This window comes from Ovis aries, chromosome 19 (genome assembly GCF_016772045.2).
Source record: "Ovis aries strain OAR_USU_Benz2616 breed Rambouillet chromosome 19, ARS-UI_Ramb_v3.0, whole genome shotgun sequence".
Lineage (NCBI taxonomy): Eukaryota > Metazoa > Chordata > Mammalia > Artiodactyla > Bovidae > Ovis > Ovis aries.
In genome coordinates, this window is record NC_056072.1 from 43376943 (window position 1) to 43403796 (window position 26854).

Genomic DNA, 26854 nt, shown 5'->3' on the forward strand with positions numbered 1-26854 from the left:
GCCAGCCAGGAAAGAAAAGTTCTGCTCAGCGGCAATCGCAACCCAACGCCCCACCTCCACCCTGCTGCCCCTGCCAGTTAATGTTTACAGGTAGCAGAAGGCAAGGATGTGGGGTGAGGTCACTGCTGACAAAGCACAGCTGTGCCATTGTCGACTGTCACCAAGGATCTCCCAGGATAGCTGGGTCTCAGCAAACCCCACCCATATACCCTCACAGGTGGTGGGCACTGCAAGCCCCACAGGACTGCAGCCAGGAGGCAGCCTCCTCCACGCTGCTGACTTCCAGGCCTCGCAAAGAAAGCCCTGCCTGGCTCCCCTAAGAAGACCTTCAGCTGGTCCCTGCTGTCCAGACCTGCAGTGAAACCACTGCCCCTGAAAACCGAAAAAAGGCAGGAAAGAACCAGAGAGCTGTCTCCAAGAACTGGAAAGAAGACCCCCATGAAAGCTTTATGGTGCCAGAAGAGGTAAGGCAAATGGGCCCCCCAAAGCTGTGTTTTATAGAAGGAAATTTCAATTTCACACTAACCAAGTCCAAATGTTCAAGTAAAATAAAAGTGTTTTAAATAAAACAGAAATGAACAGGAGTAAAGCAGTGGAAAATCTCTCACTATAACATTTGCGGGCTTCCTCGGTGGCTCAGCAGTAAAGGGCTCACCTGTTAATGCAGGAGATGTGGGTTCAATCCCTGGGTTGGGGAGTTCCCCTAAAGAAGGCAACGGCAACCCACCCCAATATTCTTGCCTGGCAAATCCCATGGACAAAGGAGTCTGACAGGCTACAGTCCATATGGCTGAAAAAGAGTCAGACATGACTTAGCAATTAAACAATGTATCTATTTTATGAGTGTGGGACCCAACTTTGACACTACAAAACAAAAACTACAGCTTAATGCAGGCAAGGATCATGACTGGCATGTGAAGTGAGGTAGGGTTGAGCCTCAGTTTTCTCATCTATAACTTGGAAATAGACATAAAGCCACTGTCTATGCAGGGTTCATAATGAGGATTAGAAGTAATCGAAGCAAGGCACTCAGGATGACGCTTAGCACACAACAGGCGCAGGGAGACACTAGGTCTTATGTTAGAGATACGTGTGCACACAGCAACATTTGGCACATGACGGGCATCATGGTGGGCATTCGTGCCAAGAGCAGAGGGGCACAGGTGTCCTCCGGGCCAGGCTGTCTGCCTGGGCCAGGATTGGATGATGGGGGGAGGAGGAAGTCAATACTCTGCCAAAATAGACTCTCTTCCCAGAAGATGGACTCAATTTCTGAAGAAAAGTAGTCGGGCACCTTATACATTCAAGGCCGCTTTCCCAGACCCAGAAGAAAGTACTGCTGTTTATCATACAATAACGTGAGTCCATTTGGCGATTATCCAACATGTTTACTGCATAACTAGATTTACAACAGCGACGTAAGACGGCTTGTAGCAGAACATCGTAAAGTGTTACTTGGTCACTCAGCAGTGTCCAACTCTTTGTGACCCCATGGACTGTAGCCCACCAGACTCCTCTGTCCATAGAATTCTCCAGGCAAGAATACTAGAGTGGGTTGCCATGCCCTCCTCCAGGGGATCTTCCTAACCCAGGGATCGAACTCAGGTCTCCCACATTGCAGGTGGATTCTTTTGCCATCTGAGCCACCAGGGAAGCCTGCCATTCATTCCCTTTTTCCAGGGGAACTTCGAGACCCAGGGACTGAACCCAGGTCTCCCACACTGCAGGTAGATTCTTTACCATTTGAGCCACCGGGGAAGCCTAGAACGTCATGAAAGACAGTTTTTAATCTTTTTTTAAGAGCAGGGAATACCACACAATTAGATGGAAATGGCTCATCCAGTTGGATTTAATCATTTGGTTCAATTTGTTGGGGGGAAGAGGTTATAATTATAGATCTACCTCTTTAATGGAGAAAAAGTAAAGATGAAAACTAAATGCAGGGACTTTCCTGGTGGTCCAGTGGCTAAAACTCTGAGTTCCCAATGCAGGGGCCCGAGTTCAATCCCTGGTCAGGGGACTAGATTCCACATGCTGCTAACTAAGAGTTCACCCGCCACATCCAAAGATCCTGACCTGGAGCAGTCAAATAAACTTTTACAAAATAGACAAACACAGATTAATAACAATATGGGGGGAAAAGGAAAAGGAAATATAGATATGCAAGCTGTCAGGGGCCCCCAAGCAGGGTATATGCACCCCAGGGATGCAAAAGATAATCCATTACAGCAGGAGAAAAACCCGATCTTCTATTTGGATTTGCTACCTAAAAAGAAACTAAACTTTAATAACATTTAATATACAGACTGACTGTGGTATATGTATACAGCTTATAAACATATGCATATGAGAAAGGGGTACATTCAATTTTTTTTCTTTTCTGATAGGAGTAACTGGAGCAACAGTGAAGAGATCCTCAGATTAGCTGGGCCATTTCAGCTGGGTTCACTTACCCTACCCCAGGCTCCCTAAACGAAGATGCTCTACTGGCAACCTCTAGCCTCAAAGGGTCCTCTGTGAGCCAGCCCCTGCCTACCTCTCCACCACCCCTCCGATCTCCACCTGACACACTCTTCTACTTCTGGGCTCACCTGACGAATTATAGTCAGGCTTTAGGTTTTAGCACAACAGCCCCTTCCTCCAGGAAGCCCTCCAAACTACCCAGTCTAGCCTGATGGAAGGTGCTCTTCCTCCTCAGAGGGCTTCTCATCTTAGTCCTTACTATTAAATGGTGGTCTGCAGACAGTGACAACTGGCAGCCAACTGGAAGACCAGAATTCAGAGTTCACCCCTAATCTAGTGGATCAGGCTGACATTTTAAACGGGCCCCCATTTTCAAGTTCCCAGGTGATTTGTGTGTGCCTGAAGGTTTGAGAAGGACACTCCCTGGTGACTTGTCTCTCCTCTGTGCTGAGCAGTAGGGCAAGCCAGGGACATGACTCTCATTATATTCCTGTGGCCCTAGCACCTAGCCTGGTTCAGGGCTGGTCTTTCATATGCTGGTTAAATGAGGAAAGGAAGAGAGAAAGGATTTTGAGAGGTACCTTGGAAATTCCAAGCTGGAGGGAGGGGCATAACTGACACACCGTTTGACAGTGGCAGGACTGGCCAGAGAACAGATTGAGGATGAGACAAATCCACTATAGTAATAATGACGACACCAGCATTATGCTGTAGCTTAACTCGAATGCTATGTAACTTAAATCAAAGCTATGATAGGAACCATCATTCGCCTCCATTTTACAAACCTTTCTGAGGCTCAGAAAGGTTACTGCAGTGGACCAGAGTTGCACAACTGTTATGGGTCAGAATGACGGTGAGAAACAGCTCCAGGCGTGTGCTACCCTGAAGGCCATTTATAGAGGAAGCAGGGTGGTGCAGTACCCTGGCCATGGAGCCAACGGAGAAAAACTGGGGGGCCCCAAGGCTCCGACCTGAGCAGCTGCTGCCCAAGGAGCAAGGCAGCCATCCTTGACTAACCCATGATACAGCTTCACAGCACAGAATCAGGACCCCCTCCCCGGGTGGGGAGTGAAGAGGGAGTGCCCGGGAGACATAATTTGGCTCCAAATCAAAGCTCTCCTTCAGCACAGACTCTCCAAGAAAGAAGGCAGCTGCTGACTGGCATGCTGGCCCCACCATTGCTGGAGGAGCTTGCAGACGTCTAACTACCATCTGGAAATGATTTGGCCCTGAGATTCCTGAACGGGTGGGAGACTGGAATGACCAGCCACTCCAAACTCCTGTCCAGCTCTCAGAAACAAAGCTGGAATGAATGGGTCCTGGAGGCAAAAAATCATAACACAACCAGAGGTCACCCCCTGCGAAGGAGGGGACACCCTCTGGGCAATCCATAACCCTATTAGAGCAACAGGAATCGCCATTAGCCAAACAAGCTGGTCTCCCCAGCATGGTGTCAATTTTAAATGTCCTTTCAGTGTGCAAACTCTCCAGTGTGACTTTTGAGAATATTATTGGACAGCACTTTATTTATTTAACCAAACACATAGCACCAACAGTTCATGTGCCATGAACTGCTCTGAGCACTTTAAAAAATATTAACTTGTTTAGTTTTTACAACAACCTTTTAAGGAGTAGCTATTATCCAGATTTAAGCTATAAGCAAACCAAGGCACAGAAGTTTCTTAATCGCTACTTAGTGGCAAGTAGGATTTGAACCAAGACTCCTAGCTCTTAACAAACTGACACTAATGCGTTACGTTGTTACAAGTAGCCCAGAAACTTCTCAGGAAGCCTGCTATCTTGCTGCTTTGTAAGCCTTTCCTAGATGTGAACTAGTGACTCAGATGGTAAAGAATCTACCTGCAATGCAGAAGACCTGGGTTCAATCCCTGGGAGAAAGAAATGGCAACCCACTCTAGTATTCTTGCCTAGGAAATCCCACAGACAGAGGAGCCTCGGACAGAGGAGCCTGGCAGGCTACAGTCCATGGGGTTGCAATGAGTCAGACAGGACTGAGCAACTAACACTTTCTTTTTCTTTCTAGATGTGAACTACACTGCCTGAAAGACACACCGGTATTTGCCAACTATTTACAGGACAGAGCAGAATTTAGTATTATTTGTACATTATTTTGGTGGGAGTGGGACGAAAGGAAAGAAAATAGAGTGAGTGACCTACCACCCTGGAAATTCTGCCCAGTGACCGGAGGTCTTAGGAACATGCACCCCACCTATTCTGAGGTGCTGGCCTGGCACAGGCACTTTAAGCAAACATTAGGGTCAGACCACATCCATTAAAAAGGAAAGAATTCCTTTATATAAAGGATCAAACCAAAACACACCACCCAAACTGCTAGGCTACCCGGACTGTCATTCCTGGGTTGGGAGACCCCTTCTCCAAGTTGGCTGCACTACCCAGGATCAGAAAAGCTTTTAGAAAAACAAGTAAATAAACCTGCCAGCTCCTGGCAGACAACTGGAATTAAATATGCTAAGGCCTTATTATGAACTGCAAGGGTACAAGAAGGAACTTCAACTCTGGGATGAAGCCAAGGATGGGCCCACCTTACAAGGAATCACAAACATAAACAGCCAGGGCATTCTAGGCAGAAAAGCCACACTGCTCTCAGCATCCGACCACCTACGTCACACAACTGGCGCCTATACCCAACTCTAATGATTCCCACAGTGTATGTTGTTGGGAGCTATCCAAAGTATACAAACCCCTGCATAGATACTTTCCCAGATCACAGGAGTGAGATTTCTCCCATTGGTAGTAGGGATCTCCAACAAACAAACAACAACAAAACCACTGAAGACAGGGCAGCTATTCCCTCAACAAATTCACCTCAAAACAAGACATAAGTTGCAAACTCGGGCTTTCCCACTGGTGCTAGTGGTAAAGAAACCACCTGCCAATTCAAGAGATGCAAGAGCTGAGGGTTTGATGCCTGGGTTGGGAAGACCCCCCCTAGAGAAGGCAATGGCAACCCACTCCAGTATCCTTGCCTGAAAACTTCCGTGGACAGAGGAGCCTGGCGGGCTACAGACAACGAGGGTGCAAAAAGTCAGCCACAAATGAGCACAGCACAGAGGAAAGAGAAATGCAAAAACCAAACCAAACAAAAACAGATGCGAATGGATTCTGCTCCCTTCCTGACATGACCCTCATCTCATGGACCCTCTTCACAGCTCAGAGGATTAATCTCATCCCTTATCCAAGGCCTCACTTTGTTCAAGGTCAGAGGCTCAATGTATGGATGTCCAACCATAACCCCTACACCCCAGAGTTACAAAACTTTGTGTTCACATGAGCTCTCTGGTGGGACAATGGGGCTGTATTTTAGTTGTTTCTGACCTTGAAAAATAGGTCAGTTAAGCCTCAAGTTGAACAACTTGTCAGACCTAGGTTCCAGTCAACATTCACCAGCTGGGTGACCCACACAAGAAGTTACTTCACTCCCGTTTCCCCAACTTTAAATAGAGGTAATGATACTAACCGGCTTCCCAGGTGGTGCTAGTGGTAAAGAAAAGTGAAAAATGAAGTGGCTCAGTTGTGTCTGACTCTTTGGGACCCCATGGACTGTTGCCTACCAGGCTCCTCTCCCATTTGAACCCATCTGCCAGTGCAGGAGACACAAGTTCAGTCCCCGAGTCAGGAAGACCCCCTGGAGGATGGTACGGCAGCCCACTCCAGGGTTCTTGTCTGGAGAATCCCATGGACAGAGGAGCCTGGCGGCAGTACAGTCCATAGCGTCACAGTAGCAGCCTAGAGTCCACAGGGTCACAAAGAGTTGGACTCAACTGAAGACAATATTAACCACTATCCCCAGTAATAACAACAACCATTTTCTAAGCACTGGGCCTGGACTAGGAAGTGGTGGAGAGATCATTACATAGACAAGGAAACCAGATCTCAAGGATTCAAGGTGGCGATCAGAGGGGTCATCAACAGAACACACTCAACACCTAGCCTGTGTCCCAAGTTGGAACTCATTTGTCATCGTCAGCACAAAGCGACACAGCATAAGCAGGGAAGCTTGAACTGAAGTCCTCGCAGGATGTGAATTTTTTTCTGAAGGGCCTTTACCCTGCACAGTCCCAGGAACAGAGGGAAGAGGCCTCAGGCATTACCGCCTCAGGGAGTCCTGGCCCTTGGTAACTCTCCCTCCAGGCTCCGGAGGCCGGAAAACCTGTTTGCTGTAAGATCTTTCTGGAGAACAACTAGGCAGCCAATGACAGGAGTCATAAATGTGGTCGCACCCTTTAACCCAGGAATCCCACTCTGGGGAATATGATCCGAGAAATTATTTAAAAGGAGAAAATAAAACAGTGTAGACTGTGGTGGGAAGAGGTCCATAGCAAGAAACTGCCAAAGTCCACAGGCCACAACCACGGAAGGGACAGCTAACCCTGGAATGCCAGGACGGTAGAAGTCGCTGTGGCCTGGCTGGGTTCAGGAACGAAAGTCATGAGGGTTAAGGGGAAAGATGTACAGGGCCAGACAAAGTCTAGAATAAGACCCTCAATTTCGGGGCACTGATGGGAAACCATGCTGGAGGCAGCTGCAGCCTCTGTAAACAGCTGGCAAAGTAGGCAGTCCAGGATTTTCTAGCACTGTGGTTTGGTTGTTTTTTTTTTTTTTTTTTTAAGAGATTTCATTTCATGTTCGGACACTCCTGGTTTACTTTAAATTTCTTTGTTCAGTTAATTAAATAAATACACATTTTCAAAGCAAAGAAGAAGGGATCCATGTTGAGCCCAGCCGGCCTTCGAGATTCAATCTGAAAAGAAAGTAATTCCTAGAGAAACTGAGGTTCTCCTTTCCTCCTTACAGGAGATTGGTGCCCCAGAGGCGACCGCATGTCACACAGCTTCCCTGGGCAGGGAAGCCACCCCCGATGGGGAGGCTAACTGGGCGGTGGTCCCGGAAGCAGCCCTGCCTGCCTTGACGGGCGTGGGGGAGAGCGGTGGAGAGGCCGAGGAGGCTCAGCCTCGGCACCCAGCGTCAGGCCTGCTTTCCTGGGGAAGAGACCTGAGGCAGCTCCTCACGGGCAAGAGGCTCACCTGGCAGAACGCGCGCCCTGTGTAGGTGTGCACATTCTCCGCACAGTGACATGCTCTCCACACACATGCTCTGTGTACATTCACTCTGCACACCAACACACTCGCGCGGGCACACACACTCCACGCCTCTCGCCCCGATCCTCAGAGTCCACACCCATCAGCCGCCTTGTGGCCCTTCCAGAAGCCCTCAACCAGCCGAGGTCACAGGCGGGACCTCACCCCAACTCTTCCTCCCGCGTTGCGGGTCGGGGCGAGGCGCGGGAGAGGAACCCAACACCAACTCCCTCCTCCCTCTCAGGAAGACCCTGGTGTGGGGAGGGCGGGGAGAGGAAAGCAAAGTCTCCTTTAATTGTCACCCACTTCCTTCCATTCTCAGCTGGACCCTCGCTAGCCTGAGCGAGCCCATTAACGCCCTGGCCCCGCCTCGTCTGCAACAGGGGTCTGACGGCGCCCCCGCTCGCAGGCTGCGCGAGGAGGGAGGTGACTGGGAAGGCTGTGGGCGCCCGGCGCGCACTAGCTGGGGCTCCTACAAGGCAGCGGTTACTGCGACCACCACCCATCTCCGAACGACACCTTCGGCGGCGACAGCGCAGCCAGAGCTGAGCTGGGAGCGAGGAAGACACACCCCCGCGGCTCCCCTTCCCACCTCGGGGCCCAAACCCCTTCCGGCGACCGCCAGGTCCCCGTCTCCACCTGGGCGGGAGGCCCCGGATTCGGAGAACAGTCCCTCCCGGGGCCTCCCCACCTGGCCTCCCAGCCAACGCCCATTCGGCGGCCGCGGGGCGCAGCGGGGCGAGCGCTCGGGGGAGCGCCGGACGAGGGCTCCACCCCCCAGGGACCGCGGACCTGAGGCTTCCAGTCCCCCGGCCCCCGCTGCGACGCCCCAGCTCCCGAGAAATGCCACAGCCCCGACTCTCCCGGTGCGGCCTCAACCCGAACCTTCAACCCACCGCCCCCAACAGGCGCACAGCCCCGGCGCACGGCGGGGAGCGAGCACACGAGGAGAGCGCCCTGGAGGATGGATCTCCCGAGGGGGCCTAGGTCCCCTTTGTCCTCGCGCCCTCGGGGGACAACGTCCCCCGGCCCCGGAGCCCACACGGAGCCCGCGGCTGCTCGGCGCGGTGGTGGGGGGGCACCCGACGGGGAGCTTCAGCCTCCACAGGGGCGCACGCGCGGTGCAGGCTGGAGGGCGAGGGGTACCGGCCGGGCCAGGGCACTCACCGATGGACACGAGCTTGATGCTCTCGCGGTCCAGGAACTCGAGCGCCACCGACACGTTCTCCAGCTGCATCTGGCGGAAGGTGGGCCGCTGGTGGTACTTGCGGTACATGTGCTTCTGGCTGAGCACCTCCAGGAGCGCGATGAGCCGCAGCCCGTCGCTCAGGTCGGTCTGCAGGTTCCCTATGCGCTTGTTCACGCACTTAAGGTGCTCGTTGCACCAACGCGTGAAGGTGTTCTGCTGGATCTTCTTCCAGGGCGCGTCCTCCGCCAGGTCCTTCTCGGTTACCGGCATTTTGGCGGCGGGAAGAGCGCTATGCGCAGCGAGTTGCCGGGGACTGGCGTATGGAGGCCCAAGGGCCGCGGGGAGCGCAAAACCAAAGCGGAGCGGGAGCGGGGCTCGAACTCGCTGCTACCGAAGCCGCAGCTGGGGCTGCTCTGCGCCCGCCTGCCCGTGGCCGCGCGAGGCGTCTGGCCCCGCGCCTGCGCACTGCGTCGGCCCGCCCCTGAAGCTCCGCCCAGTCCCAACCCTCAGGAGGGCGCTCCCGGGCCACGCTCGCCCCCTGCCGCTCGAAGCGAGCATTACGGCCCGGGAGTCCAAGTCCTCTGGGGTCCCCGCGCTCTGTGCTCACAGCCTCGGTGAAAGGAAGCTAGGCGGGAGATGTCCAGCTTCTCAAGGAGGTCACCCGGTGCCAGAGTGAGGGGACGTGCAGAGGTAGGAACCTGGACAGAATGGGCAGGGACGGTGGCATGGGTCACGCGGGAGGGGTTGGCGGGGAGGGGTATTTCATCCACCTGCAGGTTCAATAAGTTTCAATAAAACCTTTCACTGAGCTATTGCTGTGTGCTAGGCTCTGTGTTAAGGACTTCCCTGTAGCTCAAACGGCAAAGAATCTGGTTGCGAGACAGGAGGCCAGAATTCGATCCCTGGGTTGGGAAGTCCCTCTGGAGAAGGGAATGGGAATCCACTCCAGTATTCTTGCCGGGAGAATTCCAGGGACAGAGAAGCCTGGCGGGTTACAGTCCACGGGTGCGCAGAGTCGGACGCGACTGAGCAACTAACACAGTCCACAGCCTCCGTGTTAGGCACTCGGAGCTTCGGGAAGGAAATGGACATTAAAAAAAATAAATTTATTTGGCTGCCTCGGGTCTCAGTTGCGTCATGTGGGACCTTTCCTTGGCGCGCTCAGGCTCCAAAGCACAGGCTCAGTAGTCGGGGCGCGCTGGCTTAGTTGCCAGGTGGAATGTGGGATCTTAGGTCCCGAACCAGGGATGGAAATTTGTCGCCTGCACTGGAAGGCGAATTCTTAACCACCGTAACCAGGAAAGTCCCTGAAATTGACATTTTCCTTCTCATATTAACTGGACACATATGAATTATAGTATTATCCTTCATAGTATTTATTGATTGCCTGCTAACTGAGGCCTATGAGCCTTCTTAGCACCTGCCAACAAATGGTAAATAAGACAAACTTATAATTTAACCTTGAGGAGTTCATAGACTAATGGAAGAAAAAAGTATAAATCATCTAACACAAACACCCTAATGGTGGTGGCAGAAATGAACCGTAATTTGCCATGTGTATTAGTTCCTTAATGCTGCTGTAACAAACTACCAAAACTTTGTCTTTAAAACACACACACACACACACACACACACACACACACTGTTATCTTGCTTTTCTGTAGTTTAGAGTCCCTCAGAGGGCTCACTGAGCTAAAATCAAGGTATTGGCAGGATCCGTTCCCTTCTGGAGGCTTTAGGGAAGAACCCATTTCTTTGCCGTTTCCAGCTTCTAGAAACTTCCCAAATTCCTTGGCGGAGGCTGCTTTCTTTGTCTTCAAAGCCAGCAACATCAGGCGGAGTCTTTCTCATGCTGTCTTCTCTCTGGTTCTCCATAGTCACATCTAATTCTTTAAGGACCCAGTTGGGAAGAGGGGTTGGGCAGGATGGAGAGATGTCAAGGGCTTCCAGCTCTGGGAGGAGCCCACAGATGTGTGGTTGAGGCATTACGTAACGGGTCATTTGTGTACAGGTGAAGCACTTTTTTCAGATAGATTGCCTCACTCACTGGAAATGCTCAAAAGAGTCTTGAGGAAGAGAAGGTATTACCTGGCCCTGGCCCTGGCTCTGGCCCATTGTTAGGATCAGTAACTATTGGAAGAATCATTCCCCTTCTTTGTGATTAAGTGAAGAAATTTGCTGGAGGTCAGCTGGTAAGGACTGGACAAAGCTGGACTTGAACCTGGGTCTAATGCCAAAGTCTGTACTATGCCTAAAGCCACCATGCTGTTCCCAGCCTGGACCTTGTCTTTGTCTACACAAGCTGAGCAGCAGATTCACTAAAGGCGCTGTGGGTAACCTTGCTTACCCCATGTGCAAGGCTTCTAGTTCCTCAAGCTTTCTTCCGCCTAAAGGCATCCATCAAAACTTATCAGCCAGTGTCTCACTCCCAAGGGGACCTCCTCCCTGCTAGATGAGACTGGAGCTAATATGATCAACTCAGTTCACTCAGCAGCTGATAATGTACTAAGGTTCTGCTTTCTTAGGAGATATGTCTGTTTTCACCAGGTCTTGACACAGATAACTAAGTTCTACATATAAATATCTAGTCTACCTCATTCTGAGCTGAGACGTCCCTATCTTAGGATGAGTCTGGTGATTCTCCACATCTGATCATGAGACACCCAAGGGAACAGTTTATGCGGAGTGAAGGGGACTCCATAACCATGGTGGAGGAGGGTAATCAGTGGCTTTGGTGACAAGGAGAGGAAGCACACGAGGTCTTCAAAGGGCTCTCCATCAACATTTGATAAAAGAAGAGGGCAGGCATTTCTGCAGGGAGCATTTTCACCAATGCATTCCACAGTTTTGTCGACAAGGCTTTCATTTAACAAAAAATAATAGAAATAATAAAAATAGTAGTAATAGTAATAATAATAATGGAAGCTTCTGCTTTTTAAGTGCTGATATTCTCATTTAATTGTTACAGTAACTCCAGAAGATGTTATTATCCCCATTTTACAGATAAGGAAACTGAGGTTGAGAAGAGTAGTCAGATACTTAAGGTCACAGAGTGACAGAAATTAGACTCTAAGGAAGGGCTAAGAAAGACTATATAGTAATCATGATTAACAGCAGGGACCTGCAGCTACCCTGATTTTGTTTCTTCAGCTGTAACTTACATTAACAGTGTACCTCCTAGGACTTTCTGACAAATGAGAAACTACACGTATAACACTTAGTATGTACATGTCAGCTGAGAGGGCTGATACTGCTATTATTGTCACAGACATCAAACAGTGAAGTCTGAAAGTTCCAGGTTTAGAAGCCCACTTTCCAAAGGGAACAGAGACGAAGAACCAGGACTTACAAAGTGAATTTCCATTCTCACCAGATGCACCTTTCCCCTAGGCTGGGGGTCTTCTCGGTTGTAATTTTACACCAGTGTCCACACCCTGCCAGAAAGAAAGAGAAGCAAAATATAACTGAGAATATTTGCTCTGTCTCCACCCGCTAGAGGAAGCAGAGCTGGTTCTCTCAGGAGCTCCCTGGAGAAGTGGGAGGGTTCACCCTCCTCTGCCAGCCCTGACTGCAGAGGTCCTCGGGACCACGTGGGTGGGGTGCTGAGAGAAAGCCTACTCTGGCGGGGAGGGTGACAGAGAGGTGTTGGGAGAGCTGGCCTTCCTCCAAAGGGGTGGCAAAAGGCAGAGGTGTTTTGCAGGCCCAGGGGCCCCACCAGGCAGCCCTGCCCTGAGATTTTGAGATTAGGTGGGGGCTGCTAGGAGGCAGGTTGCTGCGAAAAGATACCCCAACTCTTCCACTCACCCACTGGCTAAGGTAGAGCTCAGAATGGGCAGAGCAGTGTTCATGAAAGCCATTCTTTACTGGAGCCACTCAACGGGCTACGTGATTGTGATTTTATCTCTGATCCTACAGCTATAGTAATTGTACACTTCCTAATGCCAGGTACTGAGCTAAGCCTCATGTCTGGGAGGGTTTTTTGGTTTTTGTGTCTACTACCATCCTTATCACCACTAATACTTTTTTTTGGGGGGCGGCGTGCTGCGTTCCGTCTTTGTTGCTGCACGGGCTTTCCTCTAGCTGCGGAGAGCTGGGGGTTCCTCTCTGGTTGCAGCGCGCAGATTTCTCTTTGCGGTAGCCTCTCAGGGTGGTGGTTTCTCTTGTTGCAGAGCACGGGCTCTGGGCGTGTGGGTTTCAGTGGCTGCTGCACACAGGCTCAGTAGTTGGAGCTCCCATGCTCTGCAGCACAGGCTCAGTAGTTGTGGCTGACGGGCGTAGTGGCTCCTCGGCATGTGGGATCTTCCCGGATCAGGAATCAAACCTGTGTCCCCTGCTTTGGCAGGCAGATTCTTCACCACTAAACCACCAGGGAAGCCCTGGGGGTTAGTTTTTTAATCTTCTCAAGAGCACTTGGAGCTTGATGCTATTATTATCAGCCCCATTTTACAAATAGGGAAACTGAGGCTGAAAAAAGAAAAAGAAGAAGAAATCAGGTCACTTGCTCAGAGTCCCTTGGGGATCAGGTGTCAGAATCTGGATGCAGACCCTGGACTAACAAACTCCAGAGGCCAGTTCTGAGTCTCTAAGCGCGACTGCCAGGAGCACAGTTTGCCCAGCGATGGCAAAGGACTGAAGACAGTGGCCACTATGCACTGGACATCCGCGGGGTATTCATTCAGCAGGAGCAGGAGTCAGGGTCTGCTGAGGCCTTGGATTCCTCCCCCAGTTTCCTAGCCCAAGGTGAAACTCACTGCCCCAGACCCAGTTGGAATCACCAAAAAAAAAAAAAAAAAAGTTTGCAGATGACTGGGCCCTCTTCCTCAATCCCATCTGGCTTTGACTTCTTTGGAAGATTTATGTGAGTCTGGTCTGCTTTTCTAAAGTGCAGACAAATGTCACAGAGTAGTTTTCAGCTAAAGAAAACCCTGTCTAGCCACTCTCACCTGGCAAACCCAGCCAGCCTTCCAACCGGAGTAGAACTGCCCTTTTGTGGTTGGCTGGACCACTGACAAAGCCCTTTTCCATCCTTATCTTGTTGACTCCCTCCTCCCCCACTGCTCTTCAGGCCAGGATTAGTAGTATTACTCAGAGCGCTCAAGGACAGCGATTGTTTATCTTTATCCCTAGGGTCTAAGAGAGTGGAGGCCTTTGTGACCACTTACTGAATTGCAGGGGGAGGAGGGAGTCACTGGCCACTCAGAAAGGTTGTGACCTTCTTAAGGTCACATGGTTAGTGTCAGGGTCAGAGTTCAACACTATGTCTTCTGACTCTAAAGCCTGTTCTTTGGGACTCCTTTCAGATATTCAAGCCTGCTTCCTGCAGCACTGTCTCCAACAGCCAAGTGTCCCTCGCTTGTGGGCAGAGGTCACTTGCACTGTAGTCTTGCCCCTCATGGTGTGGTCCTGCCAGCAGCTCCCCCGGCACCAGGTGCCACCTTGGACCTGAATCTGAAGGTGCAGTTTAACAAGGCCCCCGAGGCAGTTCATGTGCTCATTAAAGTTGCTGAGCCCCTCATTACAGTGCATCCATCTGGTGGACCACCTTGGTACTTTTTTCTTTTATTTTTTTAACACAAGAATGTGATGGGTCTACACATAGGCCGATGTGAAAGGATCTCAGAATTTATTGTTATGTGGGGAAAAAGAAAAGCAAGTTACAGATCAGTGTGACTATGATTCAGTTTGTGTATACATGTTTTTTTAATGAAGGTAGCACAAATACATGTGAATATATGCACAGAACTGATCCGCCAGGCAGCCTATTAGGGTGCAAGACTAGAAGGGGAACCCAAGTAGCACTGGTCTAGATCAAAACACAGTGCCAGTCAGCTTGAGTGTTCACACTCACTGAGACCTAACCGGTGCTCAGAGGGAAATAGCCTCCTCTGGAGGAAATTAGAACATTCCCTTCCTTGGCACTACCATGTCCAGTTAGGCGACGGCTCTCTCAGAGCCTTGGTCTGTCAGCTTAGTCCCTGAGCTAACAGACCAAGGCTGGTCTCTTTTCCTTTCAGCTGCATGCTGGTTTGTTTATTCATCACCTGAATCTTGGGCTTCCCAGGTGGCTCAGGGGTAAAGAACCCACCTGCCAGTGCAGGAGCCACAGGAGGGTTCAATCCCTGGGTCGGGAAGATCCACTGGAGAGGGAGTGACAACCCACTCCAGTATCCTTGCCTGGAGAATCCCGTGGACAGAGGTGCCTGACGGGCTGCAGTCCATGGGGTTGCAAAGAGTTAGACACGACTGAACACACAACACTCAGTCACCTGAACCATATGCCCTGTGATATAGCTCTCAAAAAACTGCCTGGAGAACTACAATTTCAGGAAAATTCCAAGTAGAAGACAACAATTTATTCTGTATATGTAATAAAGTATTTGTTTCTAAAAAAAGAATTATCTATTTTATGAACAGAAATGTCAGTTTCTCCACATCCTTGAACCACTTTGAAATACTGTTTTTAAAATATCAAGTTGAGGGGATCCCAGATTATTAGCCTGCCTGGAGCACTTGTATGTCTCAGGCTGGTTCTGTGTGTACTTAAAAAAAAAAAAAGGAAACTTTGGAAGGACTTATAGGAAACAGTTACCTAGGAAGTAGAATTGTAAGAAGTTTTACTTTCTACCTTAAGGACTTTCTTTTTACCTTAAATGTTTCTCTGTTTTGTAACATGCATCGTTGGTGGGAATGTAAAATGGTCAACCCATTTTGGAAAGCAGTTTCTTGAAAAAATTAAACATATGATCCAGCTCTTTCACTCCTAGGTAATTACCCAAGGGAAATAAAAGCATGTGTCCATAAAAAGACTTGTACTTGGATGTTTGCACCAGCTTTATTTGTAACTGCCCCAAACTGAAACAACCCAAAGGTCCATTAACAGGTGAATTGATGAATGCACTGTGGTACATCCGTACAATGAACTAGTCAGTACCCAACAGCAGAAACTAAGGATCTGACTCGCACAACGCAGCTGAATCTCAAAATAAGTAACCTCAGTGAAAGAAGCTAGACACAAAAGAATACATGCTGTGTCATTTCACTTATGTAAGCCTCTAGAAAATGCAAGCTATTTATAGTGACAGAAAGCAGATCAGGGTATGCCTGGGGATGCAGGGGGAAAGTGGGAAGGGATGGAAGGGAGAGGTTACAAAAAAGTATGAGGAAATTTTTTGGAGTGATGGATGTGGTCTCCATTTTGATTGTAGTACTGGCATCATGAATATATATATTTGTGTATATATGATATATACATATATATATTTTTTTATATATGGCTTTCCTGGTGGCTCAGATGGTAAAGGATCCACCTGCAATGCGGGAGACCTGGCTTTGATCCCTGGATCGGGAAGATCCCCTGGAGGAGGGCATGGCAACCCACTCCAGTATTCTTGCCTGGAGAATCCCCATGGACAGAAGAGCCTGGCAGGTTACAGTCCCTGGGGTCACAAAAGAGTCAGACACAACTTAGAGACTAGACACCAACAAGAGGACAGGTATGTGTGGCTGGTACTCTAAGTATATCATAAAGGAAAGAGAAGGGAGAAAAAGAAAACAAGAGAGGGGAGGAGGAAGGGAAGGAAGGAGAGGAGAAGGGGAGAATGGAGGAAGGAAGGAAAGAAAACAGATCCGTTTTGTTTATGGGTAAAAAAGAAGCAAAGGCACACCACATTAAAACGTGTGCTCCTTCACTTCTAAATCTAGTCTCTACCTGTCATTGCAGGGAATGCATCCAACATGCTCTTTAATTCAGCTCATTTTAAGACTATCTGTTCCCTTTTTTCCCCCGTGTCCCCCACCCCACCAAGTGAAGCTAAGTGGAATCCTGCTGAAACGAAGTCAGATAAGGTTTCCTCGCTCCATGACGGCCCCCAGCTTCTCCCCACGGAGGTTACAGGCTGTGAGGAATGTGACGGCGTGTTTACTTTGGAGCAGACTTTGGCCAGTAAATACACTCTCAGCTCAGACCAGAATCGGTCCGGATAGAAGACAGGCCCTTCCAAAATAGCTGGAGGTCAATCCCCTGTTCAAAAGCTCCATATAGATCTTTAGAAATGAGGGGAGGGGAAGGGCTGGCAGTAACCAGAGCATTAGCCTTAGTATTGCTAAGCAGAGGGAAAGCTTTTGGCTACAGAAGCTCATTGAGAGGTTACAAGAGAACAATCAGAACATGGCTGGCCCAGCGTAACGAGGTCTCTGAGGGCCCCTCATTCTCCAAGTGTGAGAAGTTTGCACCTCTGTTGGCGTTGATGATTGACCAGCCATTCAATCCCAGATTGGTTAGGACCAGAGGGAGTCTACTGGACCATGTGGCTTTCTACAATGCAAAACTTCTCTGGTGACAACATTGATAATCACAGCAACAGCTCACTGGGGTGCTAACACATTTTGACACATTTAATTCTTACACAACCCCATGAAGTAGGAACTGAGGCCCCATGAAGTAGAACTTGGTTAACTGAGATGTTAACCAAGCATGCTATTAGTAGGGCTGACTCCAGGGCCCCTTCCCTGGATCACAGCCCCATACTGCCTCCCAGGAAAACATAGGCAGTCCAGGCAAGGCAGAGATTCTGGACTCAGTGCCCAGTCACTCAGTCGTGTTCCAGCTCTTTGCGACCCCACGGACAGGAGCCCACCAGGCTCCTCTGTCCTCGAGATTTTACAGGCAAGAATACTGGAGTGGGTTGCCACTTCCTTCTCCAGGGCATCTTCCCCACTCCTGGATCAGATCCGAGTTTCCTGCATTGGCAGGCAGATTCTTTACCACTGAGCCACCTGGGAAGCCTCTAGGCTCAGACCCAGGTTCAAATCTGAGTTATGCAGGAATAACAGTAATACCCACCTCACATTTACAAAATCGGGTAGGTAATGAGGGCTGAACACAGCAGGTGATCAGGAAGCGGTAGCTGTCATCATCATCACCATCAGTATCCAGAAAACCTTCGCGCAGCGCTCTTTCCCAATAAAAGAGAAATCAGCCGCCTTGCTGTTGATAGGGGTAGGCGTCAATGGCAGACTTACCGATCCTTCCTCTGCCAGACACTGTTCCGACTGTTGCAGATACACTTACACCTCACAGAACCCTGTGAGGAAAGTACCATCAGGTTGGGGGTGGGGGACGTTATAGAAATGATCGACAGTAACATAGGCTCAGGGATATACTGTACAATGCAGGGAATAAAGCCAACATTTTGTAGTAACTATAAATGGAAAGTAGCCTTTAAAATTGGTATAAAAAGTATAAAAATTTTTAAAGAAATGAAGATAAAGACAACAGATACATAAAATACCATCAGTCAGGTGAGGAAACTAGGGCTCAGAGAGGTCAAGCTGCTTGCCCAAATCACACACTTGGGACACAGCAAGGCACGGCCTCACGCCCAAGCACCCACGGAGCCCACCCTCCGACCCACCGCATCACAGGGCTTCTACCGTTTCTCCCTCAAAGTCAGGCCACACTGAGTCATTTCAGTTCCTCAGATGACTGAGCTTTCTCTTGCCTCCTGGCGTCTGTACTCGCTTGCTCCTTGTTGGGCACCGTTCCTTGCCCTCTCCTCCCAGCCTACGCTGAAGTGCGCTCAAGCTCAGGGGGGTCTCCCCTGATCCTTGAGACCAGGCGAGCCCTTCTGTGTGCTCCCGGCTCCAGGTGTCCCCAGGGATGGGTTGCAATGGGCCGGGGCTTGGAGATGTGCCCGCCAGGTGTCAGGTGTCCTGAACCACAGCTATTGAGCCGTTGGTCGGGGATGGGCTGGTTCAGTCGTTGCATTCGTTTCCTGGGGCTGCTGTAACAAACCACCATAAATGCAGAGGCTTAGCTCAACCCCAGTGTGTTCTCTTTCAGTTCTAGAGGCCAGAAATCCAAAGCCTGTTTCCCTGAGCGAGGGTCAAGGTGCTGGTTCCTTTTACAGGCTCCAGGGGAGAATGTTTCCTTGCCTTTTCCTGCATCTCCTGGCTCATGACTCTTCCATCTCCAAAGGGAGCAGCGTAGCATCTTCCAGTTTCTTTCTGTTCTGCTTTGTCATCACAGGATCTTCTGTCTGAAAGAGATGGGTGGAGGACACCCTCTTAAAATGACTGTATGATTACATCGAGCCCATTCTGATAACCCAGGATCATCTCCCCACCTCAAGATCCTTCACTTAATCATGTCTGCACAATTATCGTCACAGGGTCCGACTTGGACTCCTTGAGGGGCTATTGTTCACCTACCACAGGGATGAAGTGTAAGAGCTTCCAGCCTGGAGGTCTCCTCTTGAGTCCAGGTGGTTCTAACTTGCTGTGACCAAGTGACTTATCCTCCCTGTGCCTCAGAAGGCAGAGGGAATTAGGAGACTGAGCAGAGCAGTTTGAGGAACTGAAAGCAATTCAAGCCGGCTGGAAGATGGGGTCAGGGAGGAGCCGATTGGCTTCGAGCCCCAGCTCTGAGTCAGTTTCTGCATCTGCGAAATGGAGACAATAACGGTCCCCACCTCAGAGCCCGGCCTGTCGCAGGATGGAATGAGTCAAGCCGTGTGAAGTGTTAAACACAGAGCTCGCACAAAGCGCTCAACACACGTTGCACATTAGATGTTGTCTTAGCTGGGGTTTCCTCACAAGCAGACCCAAGCCTCAGATTCAAATGCTAGACATTTATCTGGAAAGTGATCCCAGGAAGTACTGGCAGGGGAGGTGGGAGGTGAGACAGGCAAGGTGGCAGCCCATAAAGGGTGAGTTAATGAGAGGGCTGCTCCTGGAATGTGGAATGAGGAGGAGCTGGGGGCTTTACCATCAGTTATTGGTGGAGGGCTACTGATTGGGGTGGGGGTCGGGGGTGTTCCTTTGAGGCCCTTCTGGCTCTCCTGTGCAGTCAGAGTGGGGACTTATCATGATGACTAAACAAGTTTATGGAAAGCACTCACCTGGTGAGCAAGCAGCCAAAGTCATCGGGCAGAAGGACATGGCTCCTGGCAGCTGGAAGTAACTGGCATAGGCTGAAGGGATCTGGGTGTGGGCTGAGTGTGTCGTATCATCCTCACAGGGACCATCCCGCCCAGGAGCCTTGATCCTGGGGACTAGTGGCAGTGGCAAAACCTGAAGAGTGCCGCTCAGGGGCTCCCCTGGCAGTCCACTGGTTAGACTCCATGCTTCCAATGCAGGGGGCAGGCACTGGTTCGATCCTGGGAACTAAGATCCTGCATGCCTCAAGGCATAGCCAAAGTAAATAAATGAGAGAGTGGCTCCCTGTTTTGGAAATGGTCAGGGCCAGGACTGAGGCCCAAGCCTTCTGGGTCCCTTGAAGCAGGTGGGACAGGCTTGTACTCAATGTCACGTACTTTCTCCAGGACAGGCTGGTGTGGAAACATGAGCAGATTCCACAGGTCTTGACTGCAGCTGAGGGCCCTAGAGGCAGATAGGAAGGTGGTGTCTGCAGGCGAATTCCTGATGGGGGCCACCCAGCTGGAAAGGCAAGCATGTCCCTGCTCCACGCTGGGAAACAGGGAGGTGTGAAGGGCCACGGGAGGAAGGGAGGGGGGTTGTCGGTAAGGGCAGGGAGGAAGATGACCTTCTAAAGAACACCAGCTCTGAGGCTTGGTGGATCTGGGTGGAGGGCAGGGCAGTTGTGGCTTTCTGAGATGTTTCAGGCATGAATAATGTTCAGATTGCGGGGGTAGACGTGGAAAGTGGGGAGTAGTCCTGAGAGATGGGGAAAGGCCAGCTAGGCTGCAGTCACTGTGACTTGAGGCCTTGGAGGCCTGCCCCTTAGCGGTGAGGGACGAAGGCTGCTTCCAATTTCAGGGCCTGGCAGGTACTTCAGGGCAAGGGCTGAAGCCCAAGGAGCGAGGTTGGTTTCTGACATCAGGCCGAAGCTATGGGACACTGCACCCCAATATCTTCCCAGGCATCTCTCTGCTCTAGACCCTGGAGAAGGGAATTCCCTGGTGGACCTATAGTTAAGACTCTATGCTTCCAATTCAGGGGCCCTAGGTTCCATCCCTGGTTGGGAAACTGTATCCCATATGCTGTTTAGTATGGCAAAAAAAAAATAACTTCAGAAAAATGAATAAATAATAAAAAATAAACCCTGGAGAAGTCCAGCTGACAGAATGTGGCCCACTGCTGAGAACTGGGATTTGGGGCAGATCTTGACTTCTTTTGAGCTCCCCAAAATAGGCCTTTTTTGAGGTACTCCTCTAACCCTGGGACCTCCCTGGCTCCATAATCTGTAGCTATGATCCTTATCTGTCTTCTAAGAGGCAGAAGAGGAAAATTCAGTGTTGCCTGTTAGCCTCTCTGACCCAGGACAGCCTGTGGTTGAGGACGAGACAGCCTGGGTTCTGATTCCAGCTCTGCCATACACCAGCTGTGTGTCCTAGGGCAAGTTACCTAACCTCTCTGAGCCTCCACTACCTTCCTCTCAATATATGCACTGATCATAATCATACCGACCTGGTTGAACTGTGATGACTCAGCAAGTTCGTTCATAGAGAACACTCAGCACAGTGCCAAGCATATAACCACTGACTTCTCTAGTTAGTGTGTATCATCTCATTAATTCTGATAGCAAGTCAAGCTGTGCTCACCCAGAGCGCTATACTCCCCCTCAGAGCAAACCTCGCTGGGGTGGTTATGGTGGTGGTGGTTTAGTCGCTAAGTTGTGTCCGACTCTTGCGACCCCATGGACTGTAGCCTGCCAGGCTCCTCTGTCCATGGGATTCTCCAGGCAAGAATACTGGAGTGGGTTGCCATTTCCTTCTCCAGGGGATCTTCCCAACCCAGGAATCAAAACCGGGTCTCCTGCATTGCAGTCAGATTCTTTACTAAGTGAGCTACTAAGTGAGCTACTAAGTGAGCAAACTTTTCGGATCCTCCCATAGAAGTTCCTGGAGCCAGGAACTCTGCATTGCTTGCTCTTTTTCCCAGCACAGCACACAAGTGCTCTACAAATGTTGATTTTGAAAGTGTCCCTGCTTTACAGACCAGGAAGCGGTGGGTGGAGGGTTTTGGGGACATATGCATGTCCCCTGGTAATGGGGGCATCCGATATACAGACTCCAGCCCATGCTGCAATTCCTGGGCACATTTTGTATGTCAGGGCTTGGGCTGGGCACCAGGGAGAGACACAGAAAAGAAAGTAAACCTCAGGCCTGACCTTCAGCATCCTTATCTTTAAAAGGGAGATATTACATTTTTCCAAAAAAAGATATTCAAATGGCCAACAGGTACATGAAAAGACAGTCAACACCACTAATCATCGGGGATATGCATATCAAAACCACCATGAGATATCATCTCATACCTTTTAGAATGGCTGTCATCAAAAAAAATAAGAGATAACAAGTGTTGGCAAAGATGTGGAGAAGAGGGAACCCTTGTATGCTTTTGGTGGGAAGGTGAACTGCTGCAGCCATTCAGGAAAATAGTATGGAGGTTCTTCAAAAAAATTAAAAATAGAACTATCATATGACCCAGCAATTCCACTTCTGGGTGTATATCCTAAAGAAATGAAATCACTCTCTCGGAGAGAGGAGTTCACATGTTCACTGCAGCATATTCACAATAGTCATGATGTGGAAACAACCTCCATGCCAGCAATGGATGATTGGATAAGGACATTATGAAGCAAAAAAGCCTTTGGCAACAATATACATAGACCTTGAAGGCGTTATACTAAGTGAAATAAGGCATGCATGCCTGCTAAGTCGCTTCAGTCATGCCCGACTCTTTGCAACCCTATGGACTATAGAGATAGCCTGCCAGGCTCCTCTGTCCATGGGATTCTCCAGGCAAGAACACTGGAGTGGGTTGCCATGCCCACTCCCAGGACATTTTCCTGGCCCAGGGATTGAACCTGCATCTCCTGCGGCTCCCCGCATTACAGGCAGATTCTTTACCACTGAGCCCCACAAAGGAAGCCCCAATATAAGGCAGATGAAGACAAATACTGTATGTTCTCACTTGTAGAGTGTAAAAGAGTTGAACTCATAGAAATACAAAGTAGATTGGTGGTTGCAGGGGCCGGGGAGTGAGGGAAATGGGGAGGTGTTGGGTGCAGAGGTGCACGTTTCTAGACTCACAGTGAATAAATCCTGGAGATCTAATGTGCAGCATGGTGGCTGTAATTAACAGTACCTCAATGGCACCCCACTCCAGTGCTCTTGCCTGGAAAATCCCATGGACAGAGGAGCCTGTAGGCTTCAGTCCATGCGGTTGCTAGGAGTCAGACACGACTGAGCGACTTCACTTTCACTTTTCACTTTCATGCATTGGAGAAGGAAATGGCAACCCACTCCAGTGTTCTTGCCTGGAGAATCCCAGGGACGGGGGAGCCTGGTGGGCTGCGGTCTCTGGGGTCGCACAGAGTCAGACACGACCGAAGCGACTTAGCAGCAGCAGCAGTATTAGATACTTGAAAGTTAAGAGAGTAGATCCTAAATGTTAGAACTACAAGAAAATGGTAATTATGTGAGAGGATGGAGGTATTAACTAACTTCATTGTAACAGTCATTTCATAATATACACATATGTATTGTCAGTGCATTGTATAGCTTAAACTAACATATTGTATGTCAATAATGTCTCAACAAAGCTGGACAAAAAGGAGATCATACTGTCTTCCGCACAGGACTATTCTGGGTGAACTGAGGGGTTTTGACTGCCAAGAGCTTGGCACAGGGTCCAAACTAGGATAAGGGCTTGGTTACTGGGTGCTAGTTCTGGTCTGTGGGTCTTTTCTTGCTCCCTTCATCTGGAATTTCCCTTTTCTCCTTTCAGCTCAGTGACTAACTCCCACTGAGCCTAGTTGTAACCTCCACTGTGGAGCAGCCCTGCTCCTCGGGTGGTGTAGTTCCTTCTGTGATCTTAAAATGCCCGAGGTGCTGAGGCACTCCCCAAACTGGGTTAGTTCTCTACCAGACTGTACCTTCCATGAGGAGGGGCCTGGGTCCATCTCAGCCACAGCTGTGTCCCTCTGACTGGAAAAGGGTCAGCCACATAATAAATGCTGAGTTAAAGACGGAAACAAATGAGTGGAAAGGTGAATGGATGAATGGATGGATAGATGGATGAATGGATGGATGATAGACGAATGAATGAATGGATAGGTGGATGGGTGGATGGATGGATGAATGGATGGATGGATGGATGGATGGCTGAGTGGATAAATGGGTGAATGAATGAAGAAATGCCAGGCTGAAAGGTAACACCTCATCCTGCAGGCTGTGGGCATGCTGGGGTGTGGGGCATCCACAAATGTGTGGCCTGGAGCCTGACAGTTCAGGGCTGAGGAATTTACATCCTGTCCCTGCCCTGGGTGGGGTGTTTGCTCTACTACTATTTCCACAACGCAGTTAACTGCAAACACCCTCCTTCCAAGGAAACAGATTCTAGAAAGTCAAACAGCCCTTCACTCCCTGATGAGGAAAAGACTGACAAGGTCTTGCCATCTACCAGTGGCTGGCTTCAGGATCCTCGAGTTTGCATTCCCCCAAAGCTCACAACCCCATCGTTTTATTTTTCTTCACATATTGCAAAACATTATACTCACTAGTCTTCTGTATTTTCATGGGCATTTACAGTCTCCTGTGACTTCTGAACTTTATCCTCCTGAAAGATATCATTCATCAAAAGAAATCATATGTGCTCTGCACTTGATTTTATTTTCATTTGACATATTACTTTTTCATGATAACAGATACTATTTATTTGTGTAACCGCTGGTGTGGTGGCCAGGCCCTTGCTCTACAGTATTGTGATTTATTTAATCATCCATCATGTCAAACAGTTTGTGTGGTTTATAGGGTCTCATTGTGGTTGGGTTCAGAATAGTGTGGCCAGTGTGCTACCTTTGTATAAAAAAGGTGGAACAAAGTATGTATGCTTACCTGTCTGTGCATAAAATACCTCTGGAATGATTCATAAGAAAATGGTTAACATTGTTACTTGTGGAGTTTGAGATGGGGAAAAAAGTTTTGCCTTGTATCCTTTGGTATCTTTTGCACTTTAAACCAGAATTTTTTTTTTTCTAAGTTACTTTAATTAACATTAAAATTACCAAGCTTTTGGGCCTTCTCTCACAGTCCAGTGGTTAAGACTCTAAGCTTCTATTGCAGGGGACTCAGGTTCAATCCTTGGTTGGGGAACTAAGATCCTACATGCCAAAAAAAAAGAGAAGGAAAAAAAAATCCAGGCTTCCTGCTCTGTCCCACTTGAGGGTGGCTTAGACTTACGGACTTATTTCCAAAAGTCGAGCTAGGAACGTGAAAAACAGTCATTTCACAGTGGAAAAGCCTGACAGATATCAGCTTACGCACAGGCTCAAGGAGAATCTCACCAGTGGTGTCGTGTGAGTGCCACAGAGCCCTGATAGGATGTGATGAGAAGGGCGCCTCATCTCTGTGGTGTTCTTTTTAAAAACGTATCAGTTCAGTTCAGTTCAGTCGCTCAGTCGTGTCCGACTCTCTGTGACCCAATGGACTGCAGCACGCCAGGCCTCCCTGTCCATCACCAACTCCCGAGATTACTCAAACATTAAAAATGTATAACCCCGGGGAGAAAACCACACAGACTGGTGGGCACTCGACAGGAGACCTGCCATTCCTCCTCAAGACTGTCCATGTCTTTTTTTTTGGCCGTGCCATGTGACTTGCGGGATCTTAGTGCCCTGACCAGGAACTGAACCCAGACCCTCAGCAGTGACAGCACCGAGTGCTAACCACTGGACCCCCAGGAAATTCCAAGACTAGCCATGTCTTGAAAAACAGGGAGAAACTGTTGCAGACTGGAGGGGAGCTGTGACAGGTCAACGTCATGCTCTTCCCTGGACTGAGTCTTGGAACAGAAAGAGGAGATTAGTAGAAAAATCCAAGTGAAACGCAAATCAAGCCTGGAGTTTAGTTAATAGCTGTGTGCCAGTTTCTCGGCTATGACAAATCCACTTCGGAAATATAAATGTTAATAATGGGGTGATAATGGTGTATGGTTATACATTAATAGGAGAATGGCTTCATTCTCAGGAAATAAATGCTGGAAAATTTAGAGGTTAAAAGGAAAAATTAATGGGTAAAACTGGCCAAGGGAACTCTCCATATTATCATTACACCTCTTTTGTAAATTTAAAATGATTCCAAAAGTAACAGTTCACTTAAAAAAAAAAAAAAGATTTCCCCGGTTTTAAAGGGAGTCAAACAAAGTGACTAACCCTCCTATACCCTTTTGGAATATAAGCTTGGAGCCCCCTTTTTTCTCCTCTGTCTGTGGTTGCAGGCGCATCGGGTGTGATGAGTCAGGCAAGGATGGGGACACTTCCCACGTTTCCATCAGAACTTCTGCTGATGCAGGTATGATTCAGGCCTGGTGTGTGTCTGGGTTGGGTGAGGCTCTTTCGACATGAGAAATTGCTGTTACCAGACAAATAAAGTGAATTCCCTCGGTATTGAGGTTTGCACTTGTTCTTTCGCCTTATATGGCATCCAGATGTTTTCTTCGGTGGACGTGGCTTCAGGATGAGGGGTTTGGAGGCCAAAGGTTCGGTGCCGTGGATCTGCTGGCCAGCAAGGTGCCAGCTCAGGTGGGTGTTTCTGAATCTCAGTTTGCCTGATTTGTAAAATGAGATGATAAACTCCTCTCTTGTAAAGAACATGGAAAAGCACTTTGCAAAAGGTATGATCAGTTCAAATAGGAGACCTCAAACAATTCTATTGTGGGATTGAGGGCAGCATGTGAGCTGTAGAGAGGTGAGGGTGGGGTTGGATATGGCCCAGGGCAGCTATCTTTAAAATATGCATTTATTTGGGGGGTGGGGATTGGAAGGAGAGAAATCTCAGATTTCAGTTTTAAAATTCATGAAACTTAGGGTGGGAGGGAGGTTCACAGGGAGGGGACATGTACACATATGGCTGATTCACGTTGCTATATGACATAAACACAACACTGTAAATCAATTATCCTCCAATTAAAAAAAAAGTCCAGGAGTAAAGTTACCAAATCTGTTTTTAAAAAATGAAAAAAAAAAAAACCAAAAACATGTAACTTGACGTTCTAGTCCATACAGGGCACGCTGTAAGGGGCAGGGTCAGCTCCGCAGGGATGCTAGTCTGTGCTCGGA

General features: G+C 49.1%; 1 protein-coding gene and 2 long non-coding RNA genes across 12 annotated transcripts in view; 1 reads left to right on the top strand and 2 right to left on the bottom strand.

Moving 5' to 3' along the window:
- FLNB (filamin B) overlaps positions 1-9220 on the bottom strand; it is a 139279-nt gene extending 130059 nt beyond the window's left edge. For all 9 annotated transcript variants that reach the window (XM_027958251.3, XM_042236024.2, XM_004018362.6 and 6 more), the window contains exon 1: positions 8751-9220. In XM_027958251.3, coding sequence (XP_027814052.1) covers positions 8751-9042 — 292 coding nt within the window. In that variant the 5' untranslated portion in view covers positions 9043-9220. The remainder of the gene's footprint in view (positions 1-8750) is intronic.
- A 2492-nt stretch (positions 9221-11712) lies between these two features.
- On the bottom strand, positions 11713-19778 carry LOC121817237 (uncharacterized). Of its 2 annotated transcripts, XR_006057047.2 has the most exons (4): positions 18982-19141; positions 17615-18809; positions 12793-13236; positions 11713-12206 (listed from the first exon to the last, which is right to left on the bottom strand). It is a non-coding gene; the product is annotated as an uncharacterized LOC121817237 (long non-coding RNA). The 2 variants fall into 2 exon arrangements; XR_009597429.1 differs by lacking the exons at positions 11713-12206; positions 12793-13236 and adding an exon at positions 19671-19778 and having other exon boundaries at positions 15586-18809; positions 18982-19211.
- A 1608-nt stretch (positions 19779-21386) lies between these two features.
- The window catches only part of LOC121817238 (uncharacterized), a 29820-nt gene continuing 24352 nt past the window's right edge, over positions 21387-26854 (top strand). The window contains exon 1 of the long non-coding RNA XR_006057049.2: positions 21387-26317. This is a non-coding gene — a long non-coding RNA (uncharacterized LOC121817238). The remainder of the gene's footprint in view (positions 26318-26854) is intronic.